The sequence below is a fragment of the Lupinus angustifolius genome, chromosome LG02 (genome assembly GCF_001865875.1).
Source record: "Lupinus angustifolius cultivar Tanjil chromosome LG02, LupAngTanjil_v1.0, whole genome shotgun sequence".
In the NCBI taxonomy this organism is placed as follows: domain Eukaryota; kingdom Viridiplantae; phylum Streptophyta; class Magnoliopsida; order Fabales; family Fabaceae; genus Lupinus; species Lupinus angustifolius.
This window is the reverse complement of record NC_032010.1, coordinates 6,281,623-6,300,459: the sequence shown is the minus strand read 5'-3', so window position 1 is coordinate 6,300,459 and position 18,837 is coordinate 6,281,623. Positions and strand designations below refer to the sequence as shown.

The 18,837-nt window shown below is 32.7% G+C and overlaps 4 protein-coding genes across 4 annotated transcripts in view; 3 read left to right on the top strand and 1 right to left on the bottom strand.

Annotated features, from left to right (window-relative positions):
• LOC109328854 (glycolipid transfer protein 3-like) lies at positions 655–2,463 on the top strand. Its single transcript, XM_019562474.1, has 6 exons — positions 655–890; positions 968–1,023; positions 1,351–1,481; positions 1,629–1,764; positions 2,066–2,209; positions 2,295–2,463. Exons 1-6 carry the CDS (start codon positions 728–730, stop codon positions 2,328–2,330), a joined length of 666 nt encoding a protein of 221 aa, XP_019418019.1. The 5' UTR covers positions 655–727; the 3' UTR covers positions 2,331–2,463.
• On the top strand, positions 4,459–8,161 carry LOC109334564 (myosin IB heavy chain-like). Its single transcript, XM_019570409.1, has 4 exons — positions 4,459–4,701; positions 5,325–5,643; positions 7,604–7,662; positions 7,822–8,161. The coding sequence occupies exons 1-4, from the start codon at positions 4,491–4,493 to the stop codon at positions 7,851–7,853; spliced, it is 621 nt and encodes a 206-aa protein (XP_019425954.1). The 5' UTR covers positions 4,459–4,490; the 3' UTR covers positions 7,854–8,161.
• LOC109326422 lies at positions 9,471–12,278 on the bottom strand. Its single transcript, XM_019559109.1, has 3 exons — positions 12,254–12,278; positions 10,792–12,204; positions 9,471–10,594 (listed from the first exon to the last, which is right to left on the bottom strand). The coding sequence occupies exons 1-3, from the start codon at positions 12,276–12,278 to the stop codon at positions 9,471–9,473; spliced, it is 2,562 nt and encodes an 853-aa protein (XP_019414654.1).
• Positions 17,979–18,837, top strand: part of LOC109326413 — a 3,184-nt gene continuing 2,325 nt past the window's right edge. Inside the window, exon 1 of the mRNA XM_019559099.1 lies at positions 17,979–18,231. Coding sequence (XP_019414644.1) covers positions 17,979–18,231 — 253 coding nt within the window. The remainder of the gene's footprint in view (positions 18,232–18,837) is intronic.

Genomic DNA, 18,837 nt, shown 5'->3' with positions numbered 1-18,837 from the left:
GAGAAGAGTTTTTCTTAATTTTTAAAATTAATTTGCTTAATTTATACGCTCTGGAAGGTAAACAATATTGTTATAATACTTGTTAAAATTTGCCCTTTGGAGAGTGAAAGTTGTCGAGTGAGTTAGGGGGAGTTAGTGTACCTAAAGGTCAAATGTTAGGTCCTATCAGTGGGTTGTAGATGTAATTAATGGCACACGAATATTATTGGCAAAGCACTAAAGTCAAAGAAGCATTGTTATAGGGTGTAGAACAATTTTCCTTTAACTGTTGGGCTTGTAATACTCCATCCTTCAACCATACACTTCATATAAATTTACTTCTCCTACTTTCCCTGCTTTTTGTTATGGTTTATGAGGTTCTCATTTAATAGTAATTGATATATGCAATTTTATTTTATCTTAATTCAATCATTTTCTAAGATCTTTAGGGTCATTTACAAATTAGATTTTGGAGGGGGATAGAAATTTTTTTTGAGATATCTCATAAATATATTACATCACTCTTAAACATTCAATTTCCTTATACTAAGGTCTCTCTTTTTAAAAGGGAGATTTAAAAGGCAAGAGTAAGAAGGAAAAGACTTAGAACCCTAAAATATAAGCTTGAGACGACTTTAAAGTCTTCTTTTTTCCTTAGTTGCCCTCAAACTTCAATTTACAAACAAAAGATTTACCCGTCAGTCTTCCTCTGGAGGTATTTATAAAGAAACCGACAAGGGAGAGTGAAATGAAGAGTACAATGAGAGAGATGGAGAAGAATTCTGAAATAAGTTCTGCCATTGAAGAGCTTTCTAAGGTTGTTATAATTAAACATGGAGAAAATCACGAATTTGTCCTCATCCCCACAAAGCCATTCATTTCTCTATGTTACTTGCTCCTACAAGTTCTTGGTGGGTTTTATATGAATTGTTCTCTCATTTTCCTTCAAATGTGAATTTGATGTAACAACTAAAACATTGTCTTGCAGATAAGATAGGACCAACAATGGTTGTTTTGAGACAAGACTTGCACCACAATATTAAGGTGAATTTAATACCCATGGCATAGCTAATCCTCTAACTTTAGTTCACTTTATCAGCTTTGTCAATGAAATGATTTATGATAGAATATTATGATATTATTCTGTCCATGTAGCTGACCCTGATTCTATCCAGTGCGATTAAGACATGATTGTCGTTGTCCAGAGATTATATTTATCATCTAGGGTTTTGTTTCTTTTCCTTTCCAGTTTTGCTTTTCTTGTCTATTATAGTATTTTATATGATGCTTACTGACTGTCAGTTTTTTCAGTTAAGATATAGTTGCACTTTTGAATGAAGTCAGTTTATTGACTTTCATTTCATACTACAGAGATTGGAAGAGATGCATGAATCAAATCCCTCAATGAATTCAAATTTGGTTGAAATATTGGAATCAGAAGCAAGGGAAGGCAATGCAAGGAAAAGGTCTAGCTGTAGTAAGGCCTTTCTTTGGCTCACCAGGTGAGACATGTTATAGGAGAATATATCATTACTCTATATATTTATATCGATTAATATAAATTTTTCCTTTTTTCTTTTCGTGACACTTAATTAGAAAAGTAATGAAATTTCATGGGGGAAAAGTATCATTCTTGTACCATTCTGCAGGTCCCTGGATTTCAGCTTGGCATTGTTAAAAACACTAGCAATAGATCCAGAGAAGAATATGGAGCAAGTAGTTGAAGAGTCTTACAATATAGCTTTAAAGCCATGGCATGGGTGGATCTCATCAGCTGCTTTCAGAGTAATAATCAAATGTTCTTTACTTCCATTGTTCATGGCCCTTAATTGATTATCTACATAAACATTCTTGACCCCATGTGTTTGATACAATAAATAACTGATCCTAAGTCAAGATAAAATGTGAAAGTTGTGTTAAGCAGTCGACAATCAATATAAAACTTTGTCAAATCTTTATGATAATTCTTTGGCCGATGAATATTTGTACTACGTATAAAACTTGCATAATTTAGCATAGTGATCTAAAGAATGTGAATTTGTCAGTTTTTAATATATCTGCTGAATTAAAAACAATGGAATTGCAGGTGGGTCTAAAACTAGTACCAGAAAGTAAAACTTTCATGGATCTCCTAAAGACAAAAGATGAAAACTGTGACACCCTAAAGGAGAAAATGAAGATCTTGGTTTCTTTGCTTGTGCCATTTCTTGATGAAACCCATTGTATTCTAGTAAGACAATATTTTGTTCCTAACATAGCATTAATTGGTCATGAAATTTTCTGTTATGTAAACTTAGTATATATTTATTTTACAGAGATTGTATAACTTGGATAGGCTGAAGTCAACCTGAATCCAAGATTGAAGAACAAATTTGCAGTTCTGTATATTTTGGCTTCCTCTGTTTTCATGTAAATAGCTTCTTGTTATCACTAGTTGGCATCAAACTAGGTAAAAACTTGTAAGCTAAAATGCAGTTTTGGTCACTCAAGTTTCTCAGTTAGGAGATTTTAGCCTCCGTAATTTTTATCTGCCATTTTCATCATTTAAGTTACATGAATGTGTAAAGATCAGAATTACATATTATTGTTAGAATGTAATAGCTAATGCAGTTAGTCTAAAAGTCTAATACATTGTTACTACATCATACTCTCATTCATGTATATAAATTATATTCAAGGTCAATCATAATTAAATATGAATGGTGATTTGACATATATTTTTTTATCTTTTTGGTGTAGCAAAATTTCCATGTTTCCATATATACACAAATGATGAAAGCTGTGTGAAACTTCTTTGTCTTAGACAATATCACAATATGTTTAGGAAAAAAGACACACTACAAACAACTAATTTATGGAAGCTATGCATTTAAGGTAAACTATAACAAGAAAGAGTAAATCATGATTAAATATGAATCATAATTGATATAATGATGGTGTAAAAAAACATTTTTAATTATCAGTGCACACATTTTTATATCTTTTTGTTGTAACAAAATTTCACGTTTCCCAATATACAAAAGCTGTGTGAAACTTCTTCTTACTAGACAATATCACACTATGTTTAGGAAAAAAGACACTACAAACAACTAATATATTGAACCTATGTATTTAAGTTAAACTTCAACAAGAAAAAGAACTATAAATATGGTAATGAAAAGGAATAGAAGTATTACGGGAATGGATATTGGTTGGATAATTTGGTTGTGACTTGTATGGAGATTTTTGCAACATTGTAATACATTAGAAATTAAAAGTGGGTGGATTTTGGTTTGGTAATTTGATCGGTGATTGCGAAGATGAAAGAAGTTATTAAAGATGAGGAAGGAGATATAGGTTGTTTAGTAAAAGTGACGGTAATTTTGATCTAAGGTTGAAAATTTGATTGAAGATAGAAAAATCATTATCACTTATCAATTGACACTGAAAACTTGGTTAACTTGTTTCATCAATTTGATGTCACTTTCAAATGTATTCGCGTCGAGGACCAAATTTAGAGTATTTTTAAAACATATAAATAATTTAAAACATAAATAGCCAAAAATCTAACTCAAATTATTGGAAACTTTCAGTTTAATATTTCAATAAATACTCCATTTGTTCCCAATTTTTTTATATTTAATTTTTTTTTGTTCTCCATTTTTTTATGGTTTGTTTGACAAAATTAACTTATAAATGTAGGCTTCTATCTTATAGTTGAGAGTTTGTAGGTAATAAATATGAAAGCAGCTGCAAACTTGTAGCTATGGAAATATCTTATTAAACTAAAGTTGTTCGATAAAATTAGCTTTATAATTAGTTGAAATTTGAAAAATTACTAAAAAATACATACAATATTTGTGTAGTTATTTATTAGTTAAATAATTATTAATTGGAGTGCTTAAATACATAAATAATTTAAAATCAAATTTTTAATCTTTTATTTTAATATTTTATTTTTTGGAGATAATGTGAGACAACAAAAATAATGGATTTTTTAGTTTCAATAACTAATATAATTTTTTAATGTTTTGAACGATAAAATTGATAAATGAATTAACGAAAGCTACGTTCTAAAGATTGCTTACAATATCTTTTTTTTAAAGATTAGTTTTCAAATAATACAAATTCCTTTTTTTTAAATCACAAACTCCTTTTAATTTTTATTTATCGAATTGTTCCACTAACTTATGAACTGGGTCAAATAACTACAAATTACCTTAAAAAAAACTACAGAACTCGCATTGCTGAACTTAATTTTGTTTCCAATGTCCATTGAATATAGTTATTTTAATCGAATTGTAATAATTTTTATATTATTTAATGATTTCTTAAATGATTTGTAAAACTTAATATATTATAAATCCTACTAAGTAACTAAACCATAAAAATTGATATATATAAAAAGTAAGTGAAGGGTGAGAAGAGATGGGGTCCACAACAGCACATTAGTACAGCTCACCCCCTTAATAGCTTCATCTGAATGAAGTCAATTAAAGTAGCTCCTAACTCATTCCCAAAAATAAGAAGAGATGGAACGGTATAGTAAGGTCGAGATTGAAGATTCAAAAAGTGAAAGAAGGTTGAGACTCAGATCCTTAAACAACAATCTCTCTTCCGATGATCAAGAACCATTCATGGGAATCAAAGTTCGCCGTAATGCCTCTCGTCATAGAGATTACAAAGGCGACTACCTTGATGTCCATTCTTATCCCTTCCTCATCAAGCTACTCAACAAACAAGGTTAACCGCAATATTCTACTTCAAATTTATTATATTCTACTCTTTTATGTATCATTTATTTATATTTAGTAGTAGTAGTTTCAAATAGATATCTTATATTATAGAGATCTTATTGCATTATTCATATTTAAAATTCAACATAAAATATGAATGCTAGACATTCAATGTAAAATCTCTTATATTGTCGTGTATATATAATTCACCCTTTATGTGTCTTTTGTTTTGTTTATATTTAAAAATCAATATAAAATATGAATAATGGATAATAAAGTTGAAAATCTCTTAAATTGTTAGTACATATATCAATTTCTCTTTAAAGGTAAGTAATATAAATAAATATAAGTAATACAAATAAAATAATAATTGTGCATAAGTTTACTTGCGTAGATATATATTACATTTTTTTACATTTTATTATCTAATATTCGGTCTCATATGTACATAATAGGTCTAATCAGTCAAAAGCCTAGTCGTTAACCAATGTCAAACATTGTCAATTTATATGATATGTGTCATTGTGTACTTCGTATATTTCATGAATTAAATTGATAAGTAGCTACGCTGGTACTGATAGAAACTAAGATGAGTATTTACTCTTGTGAATGATATTTTTTGCTGTGTAGGGGACAAACACGTTCTATTTGCAGATAAAGTTTTGAAGTTCACTGGTTCAGGGAAGATAAAACGCTGCATTCTGATGATTACTGATTTTGCAATGTACATTGTTGACACTGAGGTTGGTGCCCTAAAAAGGAGGATAGCTATTGCTGCTGTTGAGAAATTTTGTCTTAGCGAATTTAGTGATAATTTTTTTGCACTGATAATTCCAACTGAGTATGATTTACTCATGGCTAGTACTCGAAAGACTGAAATTGTTACTATATTGAGTGAAGCTATCAAGAACACATCTGATTTTGAACTCGAAGTGGTTTTCTCCAATAGGTAATTCGGATTTACTGTATGATGTATCGGTTTTGTTTTTAAGTTATATGATGCATTATTTGACTGACTCTTGATTCAATATTCATGTTATGCTTTGATGAAATTAAAAGGTTATATTTATTTTGAAATGCTCAGAATTTCGGAAAAGTTATTGTTGCCTTACTGGTCTGAATTGTCACAAATGATTTGTGAACTATTCTCAATAACTTCGCGAAACTCTTTATAATTCTAGGTTATTTTTTGTATTAAGATAGGTAAATATGTCCAGAATGTTATCGCAGTTTGTAGTACATATAACAGTACTCGAATTATCATAATGGTTAAATGATGTGATTTTATTACTGTCCGGTGACCTACTTGAATTCAGTACCTACTTTATTAAGAACTCATGTTATGGTCTTTTGTAAAGTTGCAGAGAGCTCAATTCATTTTGTTAATCTTGCTATTGGTCTAGTATGACAAGCAATTGCTTTAGAGATGAATTTATGCACAGATTAGTATTGAGAAATACTGTGTCACTTTGTTGTTTTCCATTTAGGAGTTTCTGCTGAATTTATTTATAAATTTTGGACAAACATGCTGGCAAGAACCGTTGACTTTTCTAGCAATTGATTGTGAATTTTTATGCTCTAAAGGAAAGTGTCATACCCACACATGAAATTCAGATGAAATTGTTCTGTCTTTCAGCAAATCCTTGTTAGGTGGTTACTTCTATGTTCAAATGTTGTGCTGCATTTTTCTTACTGGGTAGTGGTGCTATTGGCATCTAAAATTGCATATTCAGTCATTGTGTTAGTGAACCCCCAGGTTCTATCACATTGTTTTAGTTTTTTGTTGTACAAAACTATCATCGGTTGACAAGGAGTGGGAACGCCAATAGCCTCACCCTTTCTGAAAGAGGCAGACTATGGTAGGGTATCCCCAAACATATTTGTTACAAGTAAAATAAGTATAATTTTTTGAACAGAACCCCCACTGAGAGAAGGAAAGGCATGCTATTTCATTAGAGGGCAGAGAGTGAATGGAATTCTTTTTGGTTTTTTGAGCTTCTTCATTTAAGACTTGACTACTTGAGAGAGTGAAAGAGAAAAGCATTGCTGCTTCTCTCTTTCTCGGTATGTGCCAAGCTGTAACTTATGGTCCTCAACTCCTCATGACCATAAATGGAAAGCCTTTGTTAATTTTCTCTTACTTGGTGAACATAGATGAAGAATGTGGGTTGTTCTTACTTGTTGGTTTTATCTAGAGATTTTATTTGTTGATTGCTTTTTCAGTAGAAGGGATTGTTAGAATATTATTGAAGGATTGAAATGGTGTTTACTTTCTAATGTTCTATTGTTAGGATAATCATGTTTTACTCTATCAAACAAGGAAAACTCAGAGGTCATATGATGTCTAATCCCATTAATATAAAATTCTTGGTATTTCTTTTTTGTCTATGTTGAGATTGTAAGATTTCTCATGTTTCTTAGCTGTCCAGAATTGTTAGTAATGTATGAGGATTATATTGTTATAAATGAGAGTCTTGAATAACTTGTTATACTATTTAAAAGATCTTCATGTCTTCTTTTTCCTCTTCCTCCTGCAATTCATTCTTAAACATTTGGAGTTCCAATTGATAAGTTTATCTTCTTTTTTCTGACCAAATATTTGTGTCTAGAATGCATCTCATGTTCACATTTATGATGTTTTAAACTCATCAGGTCCCTCCATCACCACCTTATTCCATTGCGAATTATTATCTAGTTAGAATTTAATCACCAAGGTCATATTCTAACATTCCAGACTTGTAGTTTGTACATGTTTTGTACTGAAAAGCAATAAAAAGATTTGAGTGTTTTTTGCTGCCTTCATATAAAATTTAATGATGTAAATTCTGCTTCAGTATAATTTTTAATAGTTAAGTTGGAGTGAACTGTAAAATATATCTCTGAAGGCATATTTTTCAATTCTTTTATAGGTTTGAGTACAATGCAGCATCTGATTTGGTGAAGGAAATCCAATTTGAGAATGTTGAAGGTATGTGGAAAATTAAATTAACAATGTGGATATTTCTTTTCCCTTTTATTTCCTTCCAGATGGGATTATTATCACTCCACTCATTTTAATTTGCCTAACATGCATACTTTCTGATTCATTTTTCTAAAGATTCCTTTCGTATGTCATAATAATTTTCAGGAGGTGTCAAAACAAAATTTTTGAGGAAGTGAATTGTGGTTCACAATTAGTGATGTTATCTGCAAACTAAATTGTCCTCGTTCAAATCCCACCTAATGAGATTAACGCTTGAATGTTGTTGTTATCTATAAACTAAATAAGATATACGTCGTTCAGTTCATGTAGCCGATCTCATCTAGTGGAAATAAGGTTTGATTGTTGTTGTCTGTAATCTAAGTAAGAGATACATATAGTTAATGATTTTGAGTGATTGTGTGGAAAAGGGTTCTTCTGGGTCAAGCCTCTCCTGTCAAAACACATTAATTCAGCTGTAATTCTGATGTCAGAAATTTTGTAAGTGGAAAAAAAGGTATATTTCATGTGTAAGTTTTCAACTTGATAATAGATTCATCTATATCAATTTTACCTTTGTGTCTTTGTCATTTGTGACCTATTGTTGTGGAAGTTTCATAACAGTGAATCCTATTTTAGGTGCTTGTGATTATGTATATACTGCTGTATGATCGTATTATTTATGTCTATGTTATTTATTATGTGTTATTTTGATTTTTGACCCGGTATAATAACATATTCTATATATTGTTAAAAATAGTTTGTATCTATTTTTTAAATGTTTTTAAGTAAGAAAATTTCGATCAATTGTTGAATTTGAAAGTCCGTATGAAATATAAGCTCGCTTAAATAATAAGCTCTTTCAAACGTTACCATTCAACTCACTCACTCATCAAGATGGATTTGATTAGATCACAAAAAACCATTAACTCATTCATCGGCAAAATAAGTAGAAAATCCAATAATTCTAATATAAGATAACTATTGAACCCTTCAAATCTCTATGAGCCACGAAAAATGAAATAAATGGGAAGAATTTTACCTTCCTTTTATCCTATTTTTTATTCCTTTTATCCTAACATGGAGACACGTCACATTTAGAGATAATTGTATTTATATTTTTTGATGCTATCATTTTTGTCTAAATTTTAATTAGAATTAAATTCTTAATATATTGGCAATGTTTTATTGAATGTCTCCACATACACATCTTCACATAGGTTTTTCTCATATGGAGTCAAAATCAAAACATACAATCATGACACAACAAGATTCCTCGACTTCAACTACATTTTTTGGAAGGGGTGATTTTTTAAAAGGAATTGAATGTTCTTGTTTAATATCTATGCAACTATTATGTAGAGATGGCAAAACGGGCGTGCCCGTATAGCCCGCATTTTTTATGAAATTACGGTTGTTATGAAATTCAAGGAATTCAGGAAAGAAAACGATGAATTGAATGAATAAGGGTAGGAATTCTTATGAACAAAAGAAAAGAACTCGAACAATCTTATTCCTTTAAGATCAAGAATACAAGAGAATGTGTTTATAAGAGAGAATTATGAATTTTCTATATTTGGAAAAACTGCCTTAACTAACTATTACATTAGTCTATTTATAGCCTAATGGTGGTAACCGAATTAACCACTTTTAACAGCTTGGCAATTCCCTAACAGTTTCACCCATATCAATGCCCTTCCCTTGAAAGCATACTTGTCCTCAAGGATGAAAATTTGAGAATTTTTTGCAAAGATCAAAGTAGAATTCTCATGAAGCATCTTCAATTAGTTGGTGTTTCCACTTTACCAAAACCTTAGTCACTGCTTGTCCCTTCCTTTTAACCGTGATTCTGTCCAGAATAAGCTCAGGTTCCTTGGCCACCAAAACCTCTTCTGAATTCGAAGGAATATTTGTGGAAACAATAGCTTGTCCCACATGTTTTTTGAGTTGAGAAACATGAAAACATTGTGAGTTTTAGCATGATCTGGAAATTGAACCTTATAAGCCACTGCCCCCACCTTGCTGATGATTGGAAAAGGCCCAAAATACTTCGTTGCAAGCTTCTCATTTACTCTAGCTGCTACTGAAATCTGTTTGTAAGAGTGTAGCTTAACATAAACCAAGTCTCCTTCATTAAATTGCCTATCACTTCTACTTTTATCAGCTAGTTGCTTCATTCGGTCTTGGGCCCTTCTAAGATGGAATTTAAGGACCTTCAACATTTCTTTCCTCTTTGCCAAACTTCTATCCACTAGTTGCACCTTTGACTTCCCAGGTAAGTATGGCAAGGAAGTTGGGGGAGGTTGTCCATAAACCACCTCATAAGGAGTAGCTTGTATAGAAGTGTGGAAAGTAGTATTGTACCACCACTCAACTAATGGTAGCCACTTCGACCACTGTTGTGGAGCATTAGCACACATGCACCTCAAGTAAGTCTCCGAGCACCTGTTTACTACCTCAGATTGACCATCTGTTTGAGGATGATAAGAAGTAGATAGTTGCAATTTAACACCCTGAAAAGCCATGAGTTCTTGCCAAAATCTGCTGATGAAGATTGGATATCTGTCACTCATGATGGAACTTGGGAAGCCATGTAGTTTAAAGACATGATCCATGAAGGCCTGAGCTACAATGCTAGCAGTATAAGGATGCACTAGTTGTATGAAATGAGTAGCCTTACTTAAGCGATCCACCACCACATAGATGACTTGTTTTCCATGAGAATTTGGCAACCCTTCAATAAAGTCCATGGTAATGTGTTGCCAGACCTGATCAGGAATAGGAAATGGTTGTAACAACCCAAGGTAAGCAACTGTATCATACTTGCATCTCTGGCAGATAGAGAATTGTTGAATGAAGGTTTTGACATCTCTGTTCATACCCTTCCAGTGTAGCACTGCCTTGATCCTCTGTGTAGTTGCATTTCTGCCTGAGTGTCCCCCTGGTGCAGCCTCATGAAACCATTGCAAGAAGTCATGCCTCAATGAAGCATCCTTACCCACCACCAATTTACTTTTTCTCCTCAATTATAGACCTTCCCAAGTGTAATGTTTATGCTCAGCAGATCTTGTTTACAACTACACTATCACCCTTTGAAGACTTGCATCACTGACCCAGATGTTCTTGATTCTATCTAACCATTCTGAATCCATGGTATGCACCAACATGTTTGACATTCATGTCCCTCCATTCGTGATAAAGCATCAACCACTACATTTTCCCTTCCAAGCTTATACTCAATGGAGAAATCAAATTCCATAAGCTTGACTAACCATTTTTGCTGAAAATCAGTTGTTAGTCGTTGATCCAGTATATATTTAGGGCTCCTATGATCAGTCCTTATGATGAAATGTTTGTTCAACAAATAATGCCTCCATTTTTGAACTACAAACACCACAGCTATTAGTTCCTTCTCATATGTTGATAGTGCTTGTTGTTGTTGATTCAACATTCTACTGATAAAGGCAATGGGATGATTGTTCTGCATCAACACAACTCCTACCCCTTGCCCTGATGCATCTACTTCCAATGTGAATTCTTGTGCAAAGTTGGGTAGAGCTAAAATAGGAGCAGATGTTTGCAATTCCTTCAAGTGCTCAAATGCATTTTTAGCTTCGGGAGACCATTTGGATTTGTCTTTTTTCAGCATTTCAATGAGTGGCTTGGCAACAGTACCATACCCCTTGACAAATCTTCTATAGTAACCAGCTAAACCAAGAAATTCTCTCAACTGTTTGAGTGTTTGAGGGAGAGGCCAATTATGCACTGCACTGATTTTTGTAGGATCCGTAGCCACACCTTGAGCTGATATGAAATGACTCAAGTACTCTACTCTGCTAACCACAAAGTAGCACTTAGAATGTTTGGCAAATAACGGATGCTTTCTCATCATTGCAAGAACCAACTCCAAGTGCCTCAAATGTTCCCCTAGTGTGCTGTTGTAGATTAGAATGTCATCAAAGAAAACTAAGAGGAATTTGTGAAGGAAGTCCTTGAAAACTGAATTCATTAAACTCTGAAAGGTAGTTGGTGCATTTGTAAGCCCAAAAGGCATTACCAAATACTCAAAATAGCCACTATGTGTCCTGAATGCAGTTTTATGAATATCAGGGGAACTCATTCTTACTTGATGGTACCCTGCCCTCAGATCAATCTTGGAGAATATACTAGAGCCATGTAATTCATCCATTAGATCATCAACTAGAGGAATGGGAAATCTATCTTTAACTGTCCCCTTATTTAGGTCCCTGTAATCTACACATAATCTCCAAGTACCATCCTTTTTCCCAACTAGAACCACTGGACTTACATAAGGGCTAGTGCTATTCTGAATAACCCATGACTTCAACATTTCCTGGATCAACTTGTCAATTATATCATTTGGTTCCTTAGCATACCTATATGGCCTCTTATTCACATGGTCCATACTATGCATCAGGGGAATTTTGTGATCATGCTTTGGCCTTTCAGGAGGTAATTGAGTAGGAGCAACAAAAACATCAGCATACTTGTGTATAATACATTCAATCGAAGGATCCAATTGCTCTGTGTCTGCATGAGTAGTCAGTTAATGTAGGATGAATCCCTCTTGATCTTCCACCTGAATCATTGACATTTGCACCCATTTCTCCATAGTCTTCTCAATTTGTTGTGCCCTCACAGTTTTTCAATCCACTTGTGTGGCCCCTCTCAACACATGCCTCCTTCCTTGCAAGAAAAATTCCATAATCAGCTTATCAAAATTCCACGTGATGTCCCCTAGAGTGATGAGCCACTCAATACCCAACACCACATCACAACACCCCAACAGAAGAAGCATTACATCTGAAGTTAAAGTATTGTGTTGAAGTGTCCAACTAAAGTTCCTTACCACTGATGAGATAGAGACTTTTATGCCATCTGTGACTGTGACTAAGACAGGTTTAAGCTCTTCAATCTTGCACCCAATTCTTTCAGCGACTTGTTTATCCATAAAGTTGTGAGTGCTTCCACTATCAATCAAGATGTGTAGGGGTTTTTTATGGTATCTTCCTGTGACCCGCATTGTTCTGAAACTAGCCACATCTGTTAAAGCATTAACAGAGATGTGAGGCTCATCACTTGGTTTGACAATCAATTCTTGATCCTGGATAGATACCCCATCCTCTCCTTCTAATTCATCTAGTTCCAGTAAGTGAATTTGAAGCTTCTTGTGGGTTAAGCCATGTTCTGCTGTGAGTGGCTCATCACAGAAGTAACACAACCCCTTAGCTCTTCTCTCATTCATGTAAGCTGGAGTCAAAGTCTTGTTAAATCTTGGCTTTTCTTTCGACAATTCTGAAACTGTAGCCATTGAAGACTTAGAATTGAGCAAGGGTCTACCTCCCAGACTAACATTAACCTTAGATTTCATATTTGGATGAATATTGGGACTAGGAGCCTCATATAACTTGGCCAATGTGAATGCTTTTCATACTGTTTGAGGCTGAAACATTATTACCATCATCTGCACTTCAGTTTTTAGTCCTCCCAAGAAACAATTGAGGATATAATCCTCTGATAAATCCAACCTCGTGATGATAGCATCAAATTCTTCATGGTAATCAGCAATGGTACCCTTTGTCTCAACCTCATCAATTCTACCATAGGATCTTCATAAGCCTCCCCGAATCTCTCAATCTAGGTCTTCACATATTCCCCCTATGTAGGTAAGGAATTGACCCACATGGATCTTACATATGCATGATGTCATTTAAGTGCTTTCCCCTCAAAATGCATGATTGCTAATTTTACCTTAAAATCCTTCGGTGTATTATCCATCATGAAATATGTTTCACATTGATATATCCATTCCTTTACATTGGTGCCATCGAATCTAGGGAAGTCAATCCTGGACAACCGTGTATGACATGCATAATGGAAGGGATTAGTTCGATCACCTGTTATATGGTTTGGATCACGACCACCCTGGCTATGTTTATTTGAGAAAGATGAGCCCTCTAATACTGAATTTTGCTTTAGCCCTTCTTCAATTGACTGTTTGATAGATTCATTCATAGACTTTTGCCAAGAACACATCAATTCCGCCATGCGTAACTCCAATTTTTCTGAAATTCTTGTCTCCAATCTTTCTTCTATGTCTCATGCAGCGGCTTGCATACGTGTGGATTCAGCCATCCCTCCCAGAAAAAAAAGCTCTAGATACCAATTGTTATGGTTGTTATGAAATTCAAGGAATTCAGGAAAGAAAACGATGAATTGAATGAATAAGGGTAGGAATTCTTATGAACAAAAGAAAAGAACTCGAACAATCTTATTCCTTTAAGATCAAGAATACAAGAGAATGTGTTTAGAAGAAAGAATTATGAACTTTCTATATTTGGAAAAACTGCCTTAACTAACTATTACATTAGTCTATTTATAGCCTAACAGTGGTAACCGAATTAACCACTTTTAACAGCTTGACAATTCCCTAACAGTTTCACCTATATCAACTACTATGTAGAGATGGCAAAACGGGCTTTGCCCGTGTAGCCCGCATTTTTTTTGCGGGCAGGGTATAAACTTTTTGCCATTTGCCCAGTCTATTTTGCCCGCCAAGTTTGCGGGCATTTCTGTTGATCATGCGGACGACCCATAAATATAATTTAAGGAAAAAAGTAAGAAAAATTTAGATTAGTTATGATGTAATATGATTTTTAATCCCTAAAAAAATTGTAATCTATTGTAATTTGTTAAACTTCATATAAAATATCAAAAAAATTATTAATTTTTTATCTTCAACTACTTTATCTAATTTCATTTCATTTATTATATGAATTTTTTAATTTTTTAATTATTTAACAATGTCTGTGGGACACCCGCAAGCCCGTTAACCTGTTTTAAAATGGGCAAGATATTAAATTTTATTCGTTAACCAATATGGGCATGCCCGCGCCTGCTTAAATTTTTGCGGGCATTTACGGGCGCGGGCTAAATGGGCCGGACGGTCCGTTTTGCCATCTCTACTACTACGTGTGAGTACTTCTTTTACATGGTACACCAACCATTATTTACTTACACCTTAAAAGTAATAATAATACTAATACAAAGGAATATTGAATTATGGACTGATATTTTAAATTGACATAAATATTATCCTCATTTTTTATGAGTTTAAAATTTGTTTACTAAGAGTATAAATTTTTTTACACACATCATCCACCATTAATTTATATTATTTTTGTTTGAGAATCAATAATAATTAATAAATCAATGATAGATGATTTGTTGACAGTGTAAAAAAACCTACATGTCAGTATATACATATATGTTATTTAATTAAATAAATTATATGTTAAAGTCCTTGATTAAAAATTAGAGAGTTATTATTATAATAATGAGAAACATGTCTTTTATAATATTTAGTCTAAATTATTCTTGATCATAGAATTATTGAGAATATGACATCAATGACTCAGATAAATCAATATATGTTGATAGTATTTATTGGATAAATATTAATAGATCTCATTTATTAAATTGCACATATAGATGATGCATATATGAATACGATCATTGAACTGACTCAACTGAGAATTCTTTATAGTTAAGATTACCTTAAATTGTCAATAGGAAATTCTCAAGGAGAAATGAAATAGTTTCCTTTAACCTGATATTAACATAGTAATTAACACGTTATTTATCATACTTTGATTTCAGACACATAATGTCTCATGACGTTATTTGAATAAACAATGTGTATGATTAAATGCTTGTAGAATTAATGATTAATCATGAAGGAATCTATCAATTCTTGGCAATGAGTTTGAGCTCTATGATAGAATAAGACAATGACCAATATATTACAATGAATAAAGAAATGAGTTTCTTTGAGTCATCATGACAACTTATTAAAGTTTGACAATTGTAGCATACTTTAAAGTTAGTCCAGAATTGTAAAGATAGAATGAAATATTTTAATTAATCTTCTTGCGGTTCTTAAAAGTAAAATATATATTACTTCATGCTATCTGGTTGTTAAGGAGTATTGCTAGACACCAACATTTTACTACCAGTTTAATATGGAACCTACAGGGTCACATACTAACAAATGTTCTAATCTTTGCTAAATAATTATACTATTTGATAATTAATTTATCAAATAAATAATTTTATGGAATATTATTTTAATTCTTTGCTGGCACCAACAATTTAAATAATAAAGAAAATACATTCTAAAATTATTAATTTGTAGCTGAAAATAAAATAAAAGATAAAACACTATATTATTTTGTGAAATGATATGTGATAATTGATTCCTAACATTTCAACTAATGGCTACCTCTTTTCAACAATATATACTAAGATATATATACATGTATGCAACGCGTGAAAACATGAGCCGCAATTCATGTCCAAAAGGTGGCTGTGATTCAGGGGTGGCTACAAATTGTTTTTAAGAAACATTGTGCACATATTATATATATAACAATGAAAAGAGAAAATGCTTGTGAAGTATGAAAGCAACCTAAGAAAGAAGGGAAAAAAGCTTTTCCTTCAGTGTACTGGACAAAAACTTTAAAGAGTTTAGGGTTTTGTTGTTGCAATATTTTCTCTTTTTTTTTTGTTATATATATACACAAAAGAGTTTTTGTGAGTAAGAAGTTCTGGTTTTAGATTGCTCTATTTTGATTCCATTAGTTCAAAGAGTTGATAGCAAAGATTGGTCTCGATGTGGTCACACATAGAGTCTTTATAATTTTGAAGAACAACTTTAAAGATTCAGAAACTACAACCAAATCTTTATTTTATATACAATTTTTAATTATATATAATTTTAGACACATAAAATTTCATGTTTATTCAGTTGTATGCGTTAATAACACCACATAAAACTTCTTTCATTAGCTTGACTTTGAAATCACCTAAGGAAAGTAGTTCAACTACTTAGCACCAAGTTTGTTACCAAATTCATACGAGATGAATTAAACGTCATACTGTCACACTAATAGCTCTCTTTTTATGTGTATATAGTTGATTAATGATACATTAATTATAATAAACCTATTGAAAGATTTGTTAACTATACCATACAAATGCTTTGAAATCCAAGCCATATGTGAGTGATTGAGTGTTAGTTGGGTTAAAACTAATACTTTTTTGTTTTTAGTAAGTAGGGTTTAAAATTTAGTTTAGTTAGTTGATTGACTTACTATAAAAGGCATGTACTCTTCTTTCTTCAATAATGATGAATAAAACATTGACACGCATACTTCTTCCTACTCTCTTCTCTTAGAAATTCTTCATTCTTTTCTTCCTAACTCTAACATCTAGTATCATGAGCACGTTGCTATCCCGGAACCACGTTTTCCAAAGCATTTTCTTCTTCCCCTTCATTTCAAACAATCTGTTTTGTTACGATTGAGTGAGAAAAACTCAAGCATTCACTGTGCGAATCATTGGAAATTATGAAGTTGTTGATCTTGGATTGAAAGGTGTGCAACAAGGCTGAGAAAGTGTGATTTGATCTGTGCTAAGGACACTTGAGCTGCAATGGTTGGGAATGACAGTAATCTTCCATCAATGAGTCTACCTATTCTCACAGTGAGGAATTAGGATCGTTGGAACACATAAATGAAGGTGTTGTTCAACTTTCAAGAGGTGAATGAGGCTGTTGAGAATGAAGTTATTATACCTGATCCTGAAGCCACAGAGATTCAAAGAACCATGTTTAAAGAAGCAACTAAAGAACCATGTTCAACTTTCAATGCACTATTCCTACTACATTAGTGTGTTGATGACACCCACTTTGAGAAGATTAGAATGCCACAACAACTAAAGAAGCTTGGGACATCTTGGTTCGAAGCCATTTTGGTGGAGACAAGATAAAGAATGTGAAACTACAAACACTAAGGCTTTGTTTGGGAGTTAGGCCGGAAAAGGAAGGAGAGTGATCAAAGGGTTAGGAAGGAGGACGAAGGGAAGGGAAAATGAAGGAAATCATCTCCATTGTTTGGGAGTATGAAATTTAGACGAAGGAAAATAAACTAATGATAATGTAAGAATATTTTTTTATTTTCCCTTAAAAATGTAATTAACAATTGAAAATGGACAATAATATATAATTATATATTATTACTAAACATATTTAGCTATTTTGACATTTTATTTCCAAAATACTCCAAATTGAGGAAACTTTAAAAATAGACATATGAAGGGTTTGAGAAACCCTCCAAAACCTTCCCCTCTCCTTGATCCAACTCCCAAACAAGGGGAAAGTTTTCCAAAGCCATCCATTCCCTTTCCTTCCCCTCCAAAACTCCACTCCCAAATACAGCCTAAGGAGGTAATATGAATTAATTCAAATGGAGGAGAATGACAAGGTTGGATATTACTTCACAAAGGTAATTACAATTACCAATCAGATGAAAGGGTGTGGTGAGGTAGTCACAGATCTCATGATCATTGAGAAAATTATGATATTTTTGCCTCAAAATTTTGACTATATTGTAGTAGCAATAGAAGAGTCTAAAAATGTCTCAATAATGAGGATTGAGGAGCTTCAAAGCTCACTAGAAGCACATGAGATGAGGCTCATGGACAAAAATCCAATAAAAGGTAGTGAATAGACCTTAAAAGCAACTCATTTCAGAGATGATGAAAGGAAGAAAGGCAAGAAGTGGAAGCGAAAGAAGAACATACCAGATTATGACTGGCTAGAACCTTCAGAAAGGAAAGCATGGCAAAGAAAGGTTCAGAAGCAAAGGAAGTATGCCAAGAGGAATGTGTGAAGAAGATCTTGCTCCTGACCTTGGCACGGTTTTGATGAAGACACCAAAATCACCAAAAAGAAGAAAAGGAAGATGACTTATGAAGATAAAGCTTCAAGACATTAGATTAAGTCTTTGTAAGTAATTCTATCCTAAACTCTTAAGTATATACAAGTATAATTGCTCAAACTATTTTTTAGAAAATGTGAGACACTTTTACAAGACTTAAAACATTTTTCAAAAAAATAGTGTGTAACAAGTTACTTCATTAAGTAACAGGTTACATGTGTGAGAAAAGAGTTATCCAACTGAAAAACTGATTTTTGAAAGCTGAGTAACCGATTACTCAAAATAATTTTTAAGCATCTGTTGGACAGAAAGTTTGAGTAACCGATTACTCAATGTAAAATTCAAGTTTCAAGTGGACAGAAAGTTTGAGTAACCCATTACTCAA

What these genes read in the sequence shown, in the direction of transcription:
- LOC109328854 (XM_019562474.1), top strand. Translation starts at nt 728, where the DNA reads ATGAAGAGTACAATGAGAGAGATGGAGAAGAATTCTGAAATAAGTTCT. An exon ending in CTTGCTCCTACAAGTTCTTG is followed by an intron (nt 891 to 967) that starts GTGGGTTTTATA and finishes ATTGTCTTGCAG; the next exon opens with ATAAGATAGGACCAACAATG. An exon ending in ACTTGCACCACAATATTAAG is followed by an intron (nt 1,024 to 1,350) that starts GTGAATTTAATA and finishes TTCATACTACAG; the next exon opens with AGATTGGAAGAGATGCATGA.
- LOC109334564 (XM_019570409.1), top strand. Translation starts at nt 4,491, where the DNA reads ATGGAACGGTATAGTAAGGTCGAGATTGAAGATTCAAAAAGTGAAAGA. An exon ending in GAAGTGGTTTTCTCCAATAG is followed by an intron (nt 5,644 to 7,603) that starts GTAATTCGGATT and finishes ATTCTTTTATAG; the next exon opens with GTTTGAGTACAATGCAGCAT. An exon ending in CCAATTTGAGAATGTTGAAG is followed by an intron (nt 7,663 to 7,821) that starts GTATGTGGAAAA and finishes AATAATTTTCAG; the next exon opens with GAGGTGTCAAAACAAAATTT.
- LOC109326422 (XM_019559109.1), bottom strand. Translation starts at nt 12,278, where the DNA reads ATGGGTGCAAATGTCAATGATTCAG. An exon ending in TGCAAATGTCAATGATTCAG is followed by an intron (nt 12,205 to 12,253) that starts GTGGAAGATCAA and finishes CTACTCATGCAG; the next exon opens with ACACAGAGCAATTGGATCCT. An exon ending in CATACCATGGATTCAGAATG is followed by an intron (nt 10,595 to 10,791) that starts GTTAGATAGAAT and finishes AGGCTGCACCAG; the next exon opens with GGGGACACTCAGGCAGAAAT.